General features: G+C 42.6%; 1 protein-coding gene and 1 long non-coding RNA gene across 7 annotated transcripts in view; one reads left to right on the forward strand and one right to left on the reverse strand.

Moving 5' to 3' along the window:
* Nucleotides 1-1,147: 1,147 nt before the first annotated feature.
* Nucleotides 1,148-17,054, reverse strand: LOC140912655 (uncharacterized). The gene is made up of 3 exons (XR_012159335.1): nucleotides 16,634-17,054; nucleotides 8,126-8,219; nucleotides 1,148-1,441 (listed from the first exon to the last, which is right to left on the reverse strand). It is a non-coding gene; the product is annotated as an uncharacterized lncRNA (long non-coding RNA).
* PLEKHA7 (pleckstrin homology domain containing A7) overlaps nucleotides 16,362-17,306 on the forward strand; it is a 276,128-nt gene continuing 275,183 nt past the window's right edge. For all 6 annotated transcript variants that reach the window (XM_073347395.1, XM_073347399.1, XM_073347396.1 and 3 more), the window contains exons 1-3: nucleotides 16,362-16,685; nucleotides 16,766-16,842; nucleotides 17,038-17,095. In XM_073347395.1, coding sequence (XP_073203496.1) covers nucleotides 16,600-16,685; nucleotides 16,766-16,842; nucleotides 17,038-17,095 — 221 coding nt within the window. In that variant the 5' untranslated portion in view covers nucleotides 16,362-16,599. The remainder of the gene's footprint in view (nucleotides 16,686-16,765; nucleotides 16,843-17,037; nucleotides 17,096-17,306) is intronic.

Here is a 17,306-nt window from a genome sequence, read left to right on the forward strand (position 1 = left end):
CGTATTCTGCTGCTCTCCTTTCTTCCCTGTGTCAGGATCCTGAACTCGACCATCTCATGGTCACTGCCTCTCAGGTTCCCATCCACTTTTGCTTCCCCTACTAATTCTTCCCAGTTTGTGAGCAGCAGGTCAAGAAGAGCTCTGCCCCTAGTTGGTTCCTCCAGCACTTGCACCAGGAAATTGTCCCCTACACTTTCCAAAAACTTCCTGGATTCATTCATGACTTTGGGCCAAGGCATTTCCTGGGAAATTAGTCAGTATCTGGGGAGAATAGCCTGAAGCAAAACTTGTTATTTTGATCAGTCCCTAGGAAATGCCCCAGGCCGCTGTTAGTAGTACAGCAAAATTGTGCTGAAGTTCCACTTGAGAATTTTCATGTTCTCTGTAGATTTGCATACAGTAGGAAGGAGTCTCTGTGGTAGTTTTTCAGGGTCTTCATTTTCACCACACCACAACATGTCCTTACCAAACCTGAGCCAGATATATTATGTTGGATTTTTTCTTTTTAAAATGGGTGCTGCTCTGACAATGTCTCCACCAGAAAAATATGGAAGGAAATGAGCAAAAAACCCACATAATTATTGTTGACAGAACACAGCTGTAATTTTACCAAGAGTGATATATTGTTAAGCCAGCCATCCACATCTCTGTTAATGAACCAGTGATTTTAAAAGTATTTAGTGACCAAAAGAACTGTACAGTCATTTTGCTTGAGAAACAAATAATGTAAAAGACATCTGCTGGACTATGATGATGTGGGAGTAAAAAATTGCTAAGTCTCTAGAGAACAATTAGAATTAGTTTTATTACATTTTTCACTTTATGATTAACATTGTAACTGAAAGAATCAAGCTGTAAATCTGAATTAAAAGGAATTTTAAGAGATACTGAGAAATATAATACTTTACAAAGCAGTCTGTGGAAAGACTACACAATGTGGAGTCAAAAAGACAAGTTTACCCTTGTACTATATAATACATTGATTTGCTTTTGTTCTCTTCTGTATTCAGTCTGGTTAATTGTTAAAATTGGATTTCAGAGAACTGTGTAATTAAGAAGTAGAAATGAATGCATCATCAACATAGATGATTATTGCATTCATTAGATATCTCAGCTATAAAAAATAGTTTACAACAAAACATTCTGAAGTCTTGTGAGAGTCTTCACTATTACAGAAAGCACCAATAAAGGGATATTAATGGAGGGAGGGAGATTAATTGAATAGGGTACAGAAATCTTTCAGTTTATTTGAAAAACATTGATATATCCTGTTAAACTATAAAGATACCCAATATTATCACTCCTTAATTGCATAGGAACTTCATTTGTAGATTTAAAAAATGCAAACTTGTATCACATGGATTCTGAATGGTGTGAACTGTGATGCTTCAGATATATCCAAAAGGTAATCCATCAGAGGCTAGAGTAGAAAATAAGAGTTCTGGAAGAGAGAGTAGTACTATTTTAATTGAAGGAAAATGCTTAATTTTTACTTTAACTCACACAAAACAATACCAAATTTCATAGAGATCTTAGTTTTTTTTGTACTGGCCCTAGATATTAAGGTGCCAGCACTATTTATGTGTTTCATATGCCTGTATTTTTAAAGCAGGAATGAAAAGGTTTGACATATGTATAAGTGCATTAAATTACAGAACAGTGTTTTGCACCCTGATGACCTATTCGATTATAAAGTAAGCTGAGACACAGAATCTATTTTGACCTATTATGCGAAGGGCCACCTACACAGACTCAAGAGGAATGGAGAACATATTAGAATGTTTCTCTCCACCCCTTCTGTGATAGTCTGATTCAATAGTCCAGTCATAGCCAATAATTTCAAGAGCTCTTCTGTGCAACTTCAGAAACTATTCTCTTTTTCCCTTTTTTTAAAGCATACCCACGTTATTTAGCACTCTGGCCAGAAATGGCCATCCAGGTTACTACCCAACAGATCACTGGTATTTAATAGAATAATGGCATTTTATCTCTGTGGCTAGTGACCAAGCAACACAGATATTTAGCCAAATTCAGTCTTGGTGTAAGAAATACAATTCCATTAATTTCAGTGAAGTTCATCAATTTATATTAGGGCTGAATATGGCCCCCTATGGATTTGTGCAAATCCAGGGAATTCCAATTTTCTACTGAACAAAACCATTTTTAAATATTGTGTTGATGCACTGGGCTAGATTGTGGAGTTAACATTTGTGGAGTAAAGATTCATGTGTAATTGTGCTGCCTCAGGAGAAGACTAGAGACCAAAGTGTGACTCAGAGTCACAGCTTATAGATTCATAGGTATTAAGGTCAGAAGGGACCATTATGATCATCTAGTCTGACCTCCTGCACAATGCAGGCCACCCACTCCTGCAATAAACCTCTCACCTATGTCTGAGCAATTGAAGTCCTCAAATCATGGTTTAAAGACTTCAAGGAGCAGAGAATCCTCCAGCAAGTGATCCGTGCCCCATGCTACAGAGGAAGGCAAAAAACCTCCCAGGGCCTCTTCCAATCTGCCATGGAGAAAAATTCCTTCCCAACCCCAAATATGGTGATCAGCTGAACCCTGAGCATATGGGCAAGATTCACCAGCCAGATACCCAGGAAAGAATTCTCTGTAGTAACTCAAATCCCACCCCATCTAACATCCCCATCACAGGCATTGGGTCTAGTTACCATGGATATTTAAAGATCAATTAATTGCCAAAATCATATTATCTCATCATACCATCTCCTCCATAAACTTATCGAGCTTAATCTTGAAGCCAGATAGGTCTTTTGCCCCCACTGCTTCCCTTGGAAAGCTATTCCAAAACTTCACTCCTCTGATGGTTAGAAACCTTTGTCTAATTTCAAGTCTAAACTTCCCGATGGCCAGTTTATATCCTTTTGTTCTTGTGTCCACACTGGTACGGAGCTTAAACAATTCCTCTCCATCTCTGGTATTTATCCCTCTGATATATTTATAGAGAGCAATCATATCTTCCCTCAGCCTTCTTTTGGTTAGGCTAAACAAGCCAAGCTCCTTGAGTCTCCTTTCATAAGACAGGTTTTCCATTCCTTGGATCATGCTAGTAACCCTTCTCTGTACCTGTTCCAGTTTGAATTCATCCTTCTTAAACATGGGAGACCAGAACTGCACACAGTATTCCAGGTGAGGTCTCACCAGTGTCTTGTATAATGGTACTAAAACCTCCTTATCTCTACTGGAAATACCTCGCCTAATGCATCCCAAGACCGCATTAGCTTTTTTCACTGCCATATCACATTGGCAGCTCATAGTCATCCTGTGGTCAACCAATAGTCCAAGGTCCTTCTCCTCCTCCATTACTTCTAATTGATACGTCCCCAGCTTATAACTAAAATTCCTATCATTATTAATCCCTAAATGCATGACCTTACACTTCTCACTATTAAATTTCATCCTATTACTATTACTCCAGTTTACAAGGTCATCCAGATCTTCCTGTATGATATCCCGGTCTCTCTCTAAATTGGCAATAACTCCCAGCTTTGTATCATCCGCAAACTTTATTAGCACACTCCCACTTTTTGTGCCGAGGTCAGTAATAAAAAGATTGGTCCCAAAACCAATCCCTGAGGAACTCCACTGGTAACCTTCCTCCAGCCTGACAGTATGACCCGCTGTAGTCTCCCTGTTAACCAGTTCCTTATCCACCTTTCAATTTTCATATTGATCCCCATCTTTTCCAATTTAACTAATAATTCCCCATGTGGTACCGTATCAAACACCTTACTGAAATCTAGGTAAATTAGATCCACTGCGTTTCCTTTGTCTAAAAAAATGTTACTTTCTCAAAGAAGGAGATCAGGTTGGTTTGGCATGATCTACCTTTTGTAAAACCATGTTGCATTTTGTCCCATTTACCATTGACCTCAATGTCCTTAACTACTTTTTCCGTCAAAATTTTTTCCAAGACCTTGCATACTACAAATGTCAAACTAACAGGCCTGTAGTTACCCGGATCACTTTTTCCCCCTTTCTTAAAAATAGGAACTATGTTAGCAATTCTCCAATCATATGGTACAACCCCTGAGTTTACAGATTCATTAAAAATTCTTGCTAATGGGCTTGCAATTTCATGTGCCAATTCCTTTAATATTCTTGGATGAAGATTATCTGGGCCCCCCGATTTAATCCAATTAAGCTGTTTGAGTTTCGCTTCTACCTAGATATGGTAATATCTACCTCCCATTTGTCATGCTACCATTTTCCCTAAGATCCTCATTAGCCTTATTAAAGACTGAGGCCAAGTATTTGTTTATATATTGGGCCATGTCTAGATTATCCTTAACCTCCACTCCATCCTCAGTGTTTAGCGGTCCCACTTCTTCTTTCTTTGTTTTCTTCTTATTTATATGGCTATAGAACCTTTTACTATTGGTTTTAATTCCCTTTGCCAGGTCCAACTCTACTTGACTTTTAGCCTGTCTCACTTTATCCCTAGGTAGCTTTCCTTGCTGATCCCTCCCATCTTCCACACCCTATATGCTTTCTGCTTTTTCTTAATCACCTCTCTGAGATGCTTGCTCATCCAGCTTGGTCTACAACTCCTGCCTATGAGTTTTTCCCCCTTTCTTGGGATGCAGGCTTCCGATAGCTTCTGCAGCTTTGACTTAAAGTAATCCCAGGCCTCCTCTGCCTTTAGATCCATAAATTCTTCAGTCCAATCCACTTCCCTAACTAATTTCCTTAATTTTTGAAAGTCAGCCCTTTTGAAATCAAAAACCCTAGTCACAGATTTATTTTTGTTTGTCCTTCTGTTCAGTTTGAAGTGAATTAGCTCATGATCACTTGAACCAAGACTGTCCCCTACAACCATTTCTTCTATGAGGTCCTCACTACTCACCAAAACCAAATCTAAAATGACATCCCCTCTAGTCAGTTCAGCAACTACTTGATGAAGGAATCCATCAGCTATCGCATCTAGGAAAATCTGAGCCCTATCATTATTACTAGCACTCGTCCTCCAGTCTATATCTGGGAAGTTAAAGTCTCCCATGATCACACAGTTTCCATTAGTATTTACTTCATTAAAAACATTAAAGAGGGCTCTATCCATATCCAGATTAGATCCTGGCGGTCTATAGCACACCCCAAGCACTATCACAGGGGAGGCGCTAGTAGTTTTCTTCCCCAATGTGATTTTTGCCCAGACAGACTCTGTCTTATCCATTCCATCGCTTCTTATTTCTTTACAGTCTACCTCATCATCGATATACAATGCTACTCCACCACCTTTGCCTTTATTTCTGTCTTTCCTGAACAGCACATACCCTTCAATACCTGCACTCCAGTCATGACGACTATTCCACCATGTTTCTGTTATCCCTATAATATCTGGTTTCACTTCCTGCACCAGTAGCTCTAGTTCCTCCATTTTGTTACCTAGGCTCCTCGCATTAGTGTACAAACATCTTAATTTTTGCTGTTTGGCCTCACTCACATTCTATACCCAATTAGGCACGGTCATTCTACTGCCAGTATGACCTATTAAACTGGTATCTACACTGTCCTTCCTCCTTATGTCCATTCTCCTACCCACGGCTGTATTCTTTCTTACTTTGTTTTCTTCCCTCTCAGTGCTAAAATCCGGCATGGCGATTACCTGGACATCTCCCAACCATCTCCCCCAAATTCCTAGTTTAAAGCTCTCTTAATCTGTTGTGCCAGCCTCCATCCTAGAAGTCTATTTCCCTCCCTACTCAGATGAAGTCCATCCCGAGAGAACTGTCCTCTGTCCATGAACTCCTCCCAGTGGCCATACATCCCAAAGCCCTCCTTATAGCACCACTGCCTAAGCAATCTATTGATAGTCATAATCTTGTCACACCTTTGTTGCCCTTCTCTAGGAACAGGCAGAATCCCACTAAAGATCACCTGAGCCTCGATTTCCTTAAGCATCTTCCCCAGCCTAGCATAGTCTCCCTTGATACGTTCCAGCGAGAATCTACTGGTATCATTTGTTCCCACAAGATAATTAGGGGATTCTTTAGGATCCTTTTCAACCTCAGGTCAACATCCCAAATCTTAGCACCTGGAAGACAGCACACCTTTCTATTCTCTGGATCAGCTCTGGTTACAGGCCTGTCTAGTCTTCTCAGTAAAGAGTTCCCGATCACGTAGACCTGCCTTTTCCTGGTGACTGTGCTATTCTCCAGTCTATCCCCTGTGGCTGAAAGTTCTTTCTATTCCTATTCTTCCTTGTAATCCTCTTCAACCCATCCTGTAGCCTCCTGGGGCTCATATTTGGTGTAGTCTCCATTGACTCTTCCCCTTTTCCTATAGGACTAGCTTAATCCCTTCTTCCCTCTTTTCCAGGGCAGGACAAAGCTGCACCAGCCTGCACCTTTAGAAAAGTTTTCTAACTTCTTTGTTTGGACTCATATCTTCAAAACAAATTAACCTGCAAACTCAAAAGTGCTAGTGCTGCGGCTTATTTGGTATGGGCATAGGGATCTGCCTATGCAGAACAAGTTGTAGATCAGGGCTTTTATGTGTTTTGTTTTACTCTTGCTGAGGAGAGGTGCCTCAGTGTTACTTTGTGAAGTTAATATGGGAATTTTATGAAGACCTATAATATACAAGGATTGTGATGAGATGGGTGCACATACCCTACATGAAGATAGGCAGGGAAGGGGTAAACTAGGGGTTCATTAGAGCAAGAAGATAAAGAAGAAGCCATCTTTCCTTTTCAGCCTGTAAGGAAACTCCTAGGGTTGGACCAGGTCAGGAAGCAAGGAGAAACTAGGAAACTGACCGCCTTGCATATAGCATACTTTGTAAAATAAAGTTGTTTGTTTTGGGTCCTCTGATGAACTTGTCTCTCTTTTATTTTCAATTTTTGTTGTTGGTTGTTGTTACTTGAACCAGTGGTTCCCAACTTGTTCCGCTGCTTGTGCAGGGAAAGCCCCTGGCAGGCCGGGCCGATTTGTTTACCTGCCGCGTCTGCAGGTTCGGCCGATCGTGGCTGCGGTTCATTTCCAGCAGCTCCCATTGGCCTGGAGCAGCGAACCGTGGCCAATGGGAGCCGCGATCGGCCAAACCTGCGGACGTGGCAGGTAAACAAATTGGCCCAGCCCGCCAGGGGCTTTCCCCGCACAAGCGGCGGAACAAGTTTGGGAACCACTGACTTGAACCAACCTGAAGACAGCTTCAGTTCTGACTCCATGCACATTGGGTTAAGAAGGAGAAGCACCTCCGTGCATAGGCACTATGCAATATTTTTGTTTTTATTTCTCTTTGTTTTTACATGCTTTTTTGCTACTCATAGCTATTGCCTGGGTCACTCTCATACACAGTTGTTGTATTGTATATGGGAAAAGTAAATGTATCTTTAAATGTTTATCAATATAAAACTTCCTGCTGATTCCAGATTCAGCAGTTGCAGCAGCTCAGCTGAGCCTGTGGTAGGAGGGACATGGATATGGGGCAGGAAACTTGGAGAAAGCATAGAGGGATGTGAGCCTGGGTGCGGATAGGTGATAGAAAGGATATTGATGGATGACATTGAGCCCTACTCCCTGGCCTTGTAATAGAGAGGGGCTTTATGGCAAGCAGAAGAGAGGGAGAAGGGCAGAACAATGGTGGATTTATAGTGGGGTATTGTGACGTTCTTCTCTGGTGTTATCTGAACCAGTGATCTGTTAGGCTTCTCCAATCCTTGACTCTGGGAGCCAGCCTTACCCAGCTCTGCTGTGAGAACCCCCACTCTTAGGCTGTTCACGCACAGCCTCTGGTATGTAAGCTGCTCCCAGCAACTTGCAAGCGAATCACACTAGCCAATATCTCCGGTCCCAGACATGACCCTAGGAACCTCTGTCTTGCAGTGTCCAGTTATGCCCGCTGGACACTGCAAGCTTATATAAATTTGTCAATTTAACAAAGAAATTGATATGTACCAGGCTTGTTATTCCAATGGGAGCCCCTGACACACTTCAAACCAAATGCACTGCTTCAGGTAGAATAAACAAACAATTTTTTAAACTATAAAGATAGATCTTCAGTGATTATAAATCCAAGCATAACAAGTCAGATTTGATCAAATGAAATAAAAGCAAAACACATTCTAAGATGATCTTAACACTATCAATGTCCTTACAAACGTAGATGCTTCTCACTACAGGCTGGCTGGTTACTTTTCAGTCAGGCTCTCTCCTTTGATCAGCGCTTCAGTCGCTTGGTGATGGTGGTGTCTGTAGATGTATGTGGAAGAGAGAGAGCATGGCAAAATGTCTCTCCCTTTTATCATGTTCTTTCTTTCCTCTTGGCTTTGCCCCCCCGCTTCAGAGTCAGGTGACCATTACCTCATCACAGCCCCAAACTACACAAAGAAAGGGGGTGACTCCTTGGACTTGGAGAGTTTTTGCATGGGCTTGCTTTAAGACATGAGGATACATTTTCAGCCTCATAACTGTATACATGAAATTACAACCTATAACCTTTCCATAACATTACTGTAAAAATTACTATAACATCACTATAATAACCATGCTCAGTGCATTATGAGCCTTCTGAAGACACCCAACATGACAAACTTTGCATTGAATTCCACACAATCGTTTTATAAAGATGAACATGGGGGTGTAGGGTGTTTCCCTGAGGTACAGAGCATCACAGGTATAGTACTGGGGGACGTGGAAGTGAGGTGCATTGAATTAAAGGAGGCACAGAAGGGGATGCAGGAAAGGGCAGAGTCTTCTCTATGCATAAAACTTAAAATGCTCAACATATACTAGATTTAAAACTTTAAGCCTCTTAGGGTGATGAGAGGCTTTTATATAGATTTAAACCTTTCTTCTCCCCATATCTCTCACAAAAATAATTTCCCTCAAATGCACACCTACAAATGCACACCAGTAGTGGACTTGCAAAGTCTGCAGGAGGGCAGCCTTGCTTTGGGGAGCCTCGTAAGTTCTATTAGAGCAGGGCTCTGCTCCTCTATATTCATCAAGTTGATTTAAAGGTTTGTGTTCATTTCAAACAAACGAACAGATATTCACAAACATCATTTTATTGGAAGTGTTAAGGGTGAAGGTGTGTTTTATTGCAGTTCAGCTAAAAATTTCCCTGACCAAAAAAAACCCACACAAACCTCACCACCACTCTCTACAAAAATCCAAACATTAAAAAGTCTGAAAAAATTAACAGTTAAAGGCTTTCTAGTGCTATACAATTGTTCAGCTCTATCCCCGCATATACTTTATTACAGACCCAGTCTTAATTGTGCTACCTTGTTTTATTCTGTAATGGAAATAGGGTATGGCTGTATACTGTTGCCTTTACATAAAGTTTATTAAATGTGGAAATACAGATTTTGAAAGAAAAGTAGTCCTAGGATACTTTGGTATGTAATAGTTGCATAAATTCTAAGTGTGACGTGTAGTGAAGTAGAAAAATAATTTTATTAACAGAATTGGAATGTTTAATCAATTTTTAGCTGTGAAATATGTTTGTGGTGCCACAATTGTATCTAAATAGACTATTTCACTGTTTTTTGTAGTCCATAATGTTGTAATGAACATGTTAGAAAATTAGAACTGAATTACTTTACTCGGAAATCAACTAGAAATTCATTTTGATTTATGAATATAGTTTTGCAGATTTTAGAGAACAAAGTTAAAGTTGTTGTGGGCAATACAAGAGATAGTGAATGATGAAGAACTATATGGCAGTGGGGAACTACCTGCATATCTTAAAGTTAATTTCCAAATTTTAATATCCAATTTTTTTAAAGGTGGAGGAGTTTTGTAAAGAAGGTATAATTATATAGATGACATTAGCTGAATTTCATTAAAAGACATTTTCAACAGTAACACTTTCTAATCCTTTTTGTTGTGAATAATCTTTTTTTTTTAAACCAAAAAGAGTATTTAGCATTTTTCTTGACTCTAAGGAGACTTAACTGTTCTGGAAGGAGGAGTTTGAATTTGATTTGCACCACAAGCCAGAGATGTCAAGAGTAACAAGAAGGGTTTCTTCAGGTATGTTGGCAACAAGAAGAAAGCCAAGGAATGTGTGGGCCTCTTACTGAATGAGGGAGGCAACCTAGTGACAGAGGATGTGGAAAAAGCTAATGTACTCAATGCTTTTTTTGCCTCTGTTTTCACTAACAAGGTCAGCTCCCAGACTGCTGCGCTGGGCATCACAAAATGCGGAAGAGATGGCCAGCCCTCTGTGGGGATAGAGGCGGTTAGGGACTATTTAGAAAAGCTGGACGTGCACAAGTCCATGGGGCCGGACGAGTTGCATCCGAGAGTGCTGAAGAAATTGGCGGCTGTGATTGCAGAGCCACTGGCCATTATCTTTGAAAACTCGTGGCGAACCGGGGAAGTCCCGGATGACTGGAAAAAGGCTAATGTAGTGCCAATCTTTAAAAAAGGGAAGAAGGAAGATCCTGGGAACTACAGGCCAGTCAGCCTCACCTCAGTCCCTGGAAAAATCATGGAGCAGGTCCTCAGAGAATCAATCCTGAAGCACTTGCATGAGAGGAAAGTGATCAGGAACAGCCAGCATGGATTCATCAAGGGAAGGTCATGCCTGACTAATCTAATCGCCTTTTACGATGAGATTACTGGTTCTGTGGATGAAGGGAAAGCAGTGGATGTATTGTTTCTTAACTTTAGCAAAGCTTTTGACACGGTCTCCCATAGTATTCTTGTCAGCAAGTTAAGGAAGTATGGGCTGGATGAATGCACTATAAGGTGGGTAGAAAGCTGGCTAGATTGTCGGGCTCAACGGGTAGTGATCAATGGCTCCATGTCTAGTTGGCAGCCGGTATCAAGTGGAGTGCCCCAAGGGTCGGTCCTGGGGCTGGTTTTATTCAATATCTTCATAAATGATCTGGAGGATGGTGTGGATTGCACTCTCAGCAAATTTGCGGATGATACTAAACTGGGAGGAGTGGTAGATATGCTGGAGGGGAGGGATAGGATACAGAAGGACCTAGACCAATTGGAAGATTGGGCCAAAAGGAATCTGATGAGGTTCAATAAGGATAAGTGCAGGGTCCTGCACTTAGGACGGAAGAACCCAATGCACAGCTACAGACTAGGGACCGAATGGCTAGGCAGCAGTTCTGCGGAAAAGGACCTAGGGGTGACAGTGGACGAGAAGCTGGATATGAGTCAGCAGTGTGCCCTTATTGCCAAGAAGGCCAATGGCATTTTGGGATGTATAAGTAGGGGCATAGCGAGCAGATCGAGGGACGTGATCGTTCCCCTCTATTCGACATTGGTGAGGCCTCATCTGGAGTACTGTGTCCAGTTTTGGGCCCCACACTTCAAGAAGGATGTGGATAAATTGGAGAGAGTCCAGCGAAGGGCAACAAAAATGATTAGGGGACTGGAACACATGAGTTATGAGGAGAGGCTGAGGGAGCTGGGATTGTTTAGTCTGCAGAAGAGAAGAATGAGGGGGGATTTGATAGCTGCTTTCAACTACCTGAAAGGGGGTTCCAAAGAGGATGGCTCTAGACTGTTCTCAATGGTAGCAGATGACAGAACGAGGAGTAATGGTCTCAAGTTGCAGTGGGGGAGGTTTAGATTGGATATTAGGAAAAACTTTTTCACTAAGAGGGTGGTGAAACACTGGAATGCGTTACCTAGGGAGGTGGTAGAATCTCCTTCCTTAGAGGTTTTTAAGGTCAGGCTTGACAAAGCCCTGGCTGGGATGATTTAACTGGGAATTGGTCCTGCTTTGAGCAGGGGGTTGGACTAGATGACCTTCTGGGGTCCCTTCCAACCCTGATATTCTATGATTCTATGATTCTTTCCCTGTGGCATTTTCCCATCTGCCTCACTCAGTTGTTAAAATCTCCCTGTTGACTTGAGTATGCACTGTCAATCAGATCATACTGGGTGTTGATTTGGTGAGCATGAATAATATCCTTAAACAATAAGAAAAGGAGTACTTTTGGCACCTTAGAGACTAACAAATTTATTTGAGCATAAGCTTTCGTGAGTTACAGCTCACTTCATCGGATACAGACTAACACGGCTGCTACTCTGAAACCTATCCTTAAACAGTATTTGCTGTGCTCAGTGCCTTCCAGGAATTGTAGGAAGCAGTGAAACTTATTCATATTCTTTCCAGAATCCAGAAAAATGAATAATTCTTTCTTCGACTTTTGGATCCCCCTACCTATAAACTGACCTTGTTTACTTTATGAGCTACATTAAGATAGTTGTAGCATTACAGGGTGTGTGTGACCTTGCTTCCACTGAAGCCAGTGGCAAAACTTCCAACCTATTTCAATGGGAACAGGGTAGACTCTGTCTCTCTCTCTCTATATATATATACACACACATGCACACACACAATTTGCTTTCCATTTGCTTTTATTTTCCATGTCCTTTGGAGCTTACATTCTTGTGATTCACTCACAGTAGGCCTGTTTTAAATACACAGTAAAATTAAATGAATGTATGTTAAAGGTACAAAATGGCCTTTGAGAGAATATGCTCATATTCAACCCTTATTTGGCATTACTGTTGATTGATTGATTGATTATTATTTGCTGATACTGAGTAACACTGTGGTGATTCCTTCAAATGTTTTTTGATGTATTATTTTATGCAACAGCAACATCAAAGTTATAAATGGGTGACCACACACTTCAGCAGTGTGAAATATCAGAACAGTTGTCTCTTTCCTTCTTTCTTTTATTTTCTCATCTAATTTTTTTACACCTGTTGGTAACTTCTTGCCACACTTACTTCTGTCTATTCCCATGGACGCCTGTGGTCCAATTGACAGAGCACCGTACTATGAGTCAGACATGGGTTTTATTCCCAGCTAGGTCATTGACTGTGACATTGGGCAAGCCATTCTTGCTGTATTTCACTTTTGCTGTCTGTAAAATGCGGTAATTCTTATTCACCTTTTTAAATTACTTTGAATCCAAAGACATCAAAGGGTTATACAAGTGCTACATATTAACATCTGTGATACTAAGCCAGAAAGTGTTAAGAAAAAAAATCACCATTTATTTCCAGGAATTAAATCTCTAGTTCACTTTTTTTTCGAGCAATAGCTTCAAAAAGGGATCTTGGAAGAAGGAATCTACTTAATTTCCTGAATGACTTTTTAATATTTCTACCAGTCCTTAGCCTGACAGGAGCACAACTGGACTTATTTTTTTGCATGGCCTTGGGGGAAGATGAGCAGCTTGCACCATCTAGAATTGGGTATAGGTGATTTTGTACACATAGCATTTGTTAGGGGGGCTGTATCTCGGGAGGCTTTTGTTCAAATGAACCCAAATTTAGATCACTAACCCTACTCTGCACCCCTAGGAGGTGCACAAAATTTCAAGACAATCTGAGTCAGCACATGGATTTTCGAGTACTTTTAATCAGTAAATGACTTAACATTAACTACTGTTACTGTGCTGTAATACAATATTCTGCTTTTAAGTATTATATATAAGGTCTGTAATAAAAGAGTGCCAATGCAGCACTTTCTAATAATGCAAAAAAGTCATCTATAGTTGTTTATAAGGTATATGAACCTTTATGTTAAAATACAGATTATGCAACTGCAGACTAGACTCTTGATAAATAGCTCATTTAAGTCAATGGGAATTTCTACAGACACCAATGGTCTTCCAATCAGGCCCTTCTTCTATTATTTAACATATATGAAAACTAAGCTGTATATTTGTATGGTTTTACTGAGAAAGCCTATTGTTGGTTAAATTAAAAATATTGATACAAAAGCAGCTGAGATTAAAGTGTGTAAGTGCATTGAACTGAAGCTAAGGTACATTAATTGAATCATGTAGAAGTCTTTCATCACCACGTGATGTTAAAGAGAAGTAGTAATTCAACATGTCAATACCAGTAAAACAATTTAATCTCCGTGGGATAAGAATGGGACTTTAATGTGCAGATTAAAGAGCTCAAATCAATAATGGGAAGTCATTATCTCCGGTAGGGAGAGAAGTATGCAACATCTTTTTCAGAAGTTTATAGTTGCTTACACATTAAGCATCAGAAACAGGTTTTAATGTTGAACAATGCTGTGTAGAACAGGTTTCTTTTGAATTATTTAAAATATTTTCCATTATGTTACTGAAGACAAGTCACAAGGTCATCCCAAGTAGTAGTTTACACAATGAAGGGTTACTGTTAAACTCAGTTAGTGGTCATTATGAGTACATAAGTCCACCAGTCATGCAGGTCTAGAGGCAATGCCATGGCAGGGAGCTATAGGCCAATTTAACTAGTCCATGCAATTAATGGATGTAAAAGGACTTGCCCTGGGAACTACAGTAAATTAAGCTGTTCAGGGCAGAAGACTTGTCTTATCTGCTTTTTACAGCTATATGCACATTGTTGACACTAAACAAATAAATAATTATAAAGGCACTAATAACAAATGCAGAGGACAGAGCTTATCACAGTGCAAAGCATCTGCGAGAATATACCCATTTCTGAGCACCACATCACTAGAAAGATATTGACAGTGGTAATTAAAAGAAGAGTAACAAAAATGTTCAGGAGTTTGTAATGCTGACTTAAGAGGAAAGGTTAGGAAAAGCTTGGTTTATTGATGATCTAGGAGTAGTGGTGCATAAGATTCTACCGATACTTGGAAGGTGTTATCATTGAGGGAGAGGAATTATATGCTGTGGTACATGAAGCCATAATTAGGAATAATGGGATAAAAGAAAAAATGTAATCTGTATAATAGGGAACAATCCTGCATGAACAAGATGAATAGGAGTTTTTCACTTTCAGCATCTGTGAATCAAAGCATAGGAAAGATGTTCACCCCTTAAACTCTCAACAATTCATTAAAATCCATCCTATGTTTTTCCTGTGTTCAGTAGAAACCAGCTTGCTTTCCACTATCTTTCCCAAATTTAAAGTTCTTAGGGCCTGATTCTCCCTGGCTTTTATCTTGTGTAGTTATTTGCACCTGTGCAAAATCAGGATGCAAAAACTCTACCATGGTAGAATGGTAGGGTTGGTGTTTTCCATCTACTTTGCACTGGTATATATAACTATGCAAGATAGTAGAGAATCAGAGTAGAAAAACAGGTTTCAATAAATGTCAAGTTCATCTCAGCTCTACATCTTTCAGCAGAGGACTTAGTTTGATGAGGTATCAGATGAGACCTTGGAAACAGAGGGCCTGTGTGCACTTTGTCTACATTAAAGATCCCACAGTATTTTAATAAAAGTAGTTTGACCCAGTGGCTTTAGCTAAAATTTCCCCTTCCTCAATGCTGTTTGGGGTGTGTACACTTTAACTCTAAAGCGACTGCATTTCAGCAGTACTGCATATAGGAAGCACTGCAATAAAAGGTGCTATATAAATTATTTCAAAATTCTGCTTCATTAATGATCTGGTGTTTCCATTCCATTGGCTGAACAACCACTACCTATTCTCTCCCTACCTTTTCAGTATAGCCACAGGTTGCTGGCAAGATAGCAATTAATCTCCATCATCCTCTTGTCCTTTACAGCAAAGGCCTGGACTGACTAATGCATCAGCCTGGGAAACAAGTGGAGGAAGGAATAATAACTTTTTATATTCAGGTTTCAGAGTAGCAGCCGTGTTAGTCTGTATTCGCAAAAAGAAAAGGAGTACGAGTGGCACTAAAGTGTCACTCGCTTCTCCCTCCTAGCCACCTAAAGTGCCACTCTTACTCCTTTTCTTTTTATATCCAGTCCCCTCACTGAGTCATTCCATCTGCCCTAATTTGTTCCCTCCACGTTGCTGGTTTTCTAGCATAGTGTTCTCCACAGGAAAAACAAAAACCAACAGGCAAACAATTTTTTGCTAGGGAGTGAGGGACTTAATGAATTAGGAAAAGACAGAGAATCATAGGTGCTGGAACAAGGGATGCTACAGCACCCCCTTTCTTTAAGTAGTTTCCATCATGTACAGTACAGAGTTTCCAGTTTGGTTCAATGGTTCTCAACACCCCCACCATGCAAATTGTTCCTGCAGAGAATGCAGGCTTGGGTCAGATTAAAGGGTGGGGGGGAAGAGGCTCATAGTTGTATCCCATGTGTGTAGGCGCGCTGGAGTTTGAGAGAAAGAGGAGGGCAGGAATGGAGGATCAACCAGCAGTCGAGGAACAACAGGAGTTACTCCGCTCCAGCCAGTGGAGTTGCACCTGCCTAGGTAAGCGGAGAATGCAGCCTGTTGTGCCCTGTGAGAGTGGGGGGGGGGTTTCAGGCGCGTTGTGGGGTAGGCGGATGTGGATCAGGCACCTGGAGCCCAGATGCGGGCGGGGAAGGGCTCAGCAGGGGGACGCCGGCGCTGGAACCAGCGAGCGGAGAGAGGACCGGAGCGGGTCTGTCTCGTTCTCTCTGCAGCCAGTTGCCCGGGGAGAGGGAGTCTCCCTCTCGGCGGCACAGCCAGGGACCCGCCGCCGCCCCTGCCCCGCTCCCTTCTCCTCTCCCGAGGGAGCGGGCAGAGTTCTGCCTGCGCCTTTACCAGCCGGTGGCGGTGGCGCTGCTGAGCAGAGCCGGGCACTGGGCGCCGGCCGCCCGCCCGCGCTCCCCTTGGCACCCCCTCCCCGGCCGGCCGGCTGGCTGGCTGGCTGTGCGCACGGCGAACATGGCGGCGGAGGCGGTGGGGCGGGACACTCTACCTGAGCACTGGTCCTATGGCGTCTGCAGGGACGGCCGGGTGTTCTTCATCGAGTAAGGCGCGGCGAAGGGGGGGGGTCCGGCCGGGGCTGCCCGTCACTAACAGGTGCATGTTTTCCGCTTCTCCCTCCTAGCGACCTGACCCGCTCCACTACTTGGCTGCATCCTCGCACCGAGGAGCCCGTCAACTCCGGCCACATGATCCGCTCAGGTGGGTGCCCGCCTGGGGGGGGTGTCGCGTGGCGGGCGGGGGAGGAGCGGGTAACGACCGTTGTGTGGCGGGGGCGCGGGGAGGGGGGCATCTCGCGCCCTTCCCAACCCCCCCCCCTTTCGCCGGACCGGGAGGCACCTTCAGGGCACCAAGTTCTCACTCCCCCCTCTGCCCCCCTTTGTTCTGCCTCCCCAGATCTGCCCCGCGGCTGGGAGGAGGGGTTCTCCGAAGAGGGAGCCAGCTACTTCATCGAGTGAGTACCTCGCTGCCCGGCCCCCGCCGGCGGGGCGCCCGCCCCCCCATCCGCCCCCGGGGCGCCCCCCCCCATCCGCCCCCGGGGCGCCGCGCGGAGGGAGGGAGGGAGCCGCTTGTTTCACGGCGCGCAGGGGGAGGGTCGGTTTCTGCGTGTGTGAAATGGTTCCCGCAGCCTACGCTTGGCTCCTGTTTAATGATTACCGGCAGGG

This window comes from Lepidochelys kempii, chromosome 6 (genome assembly GCF_965140265.1).
Source record: "Lepidochelys kempii isolate rLepKem1 chromosome 6, rLepKem1.hap2, whole genome shotgun sequence".
In the NCBI taxonomy this organism is placed as follows: Eukaryota; Metazoa; Chordata; order Testudines; family Cheloniidae; genus Lepidochelys; species Lepidochelys kempii.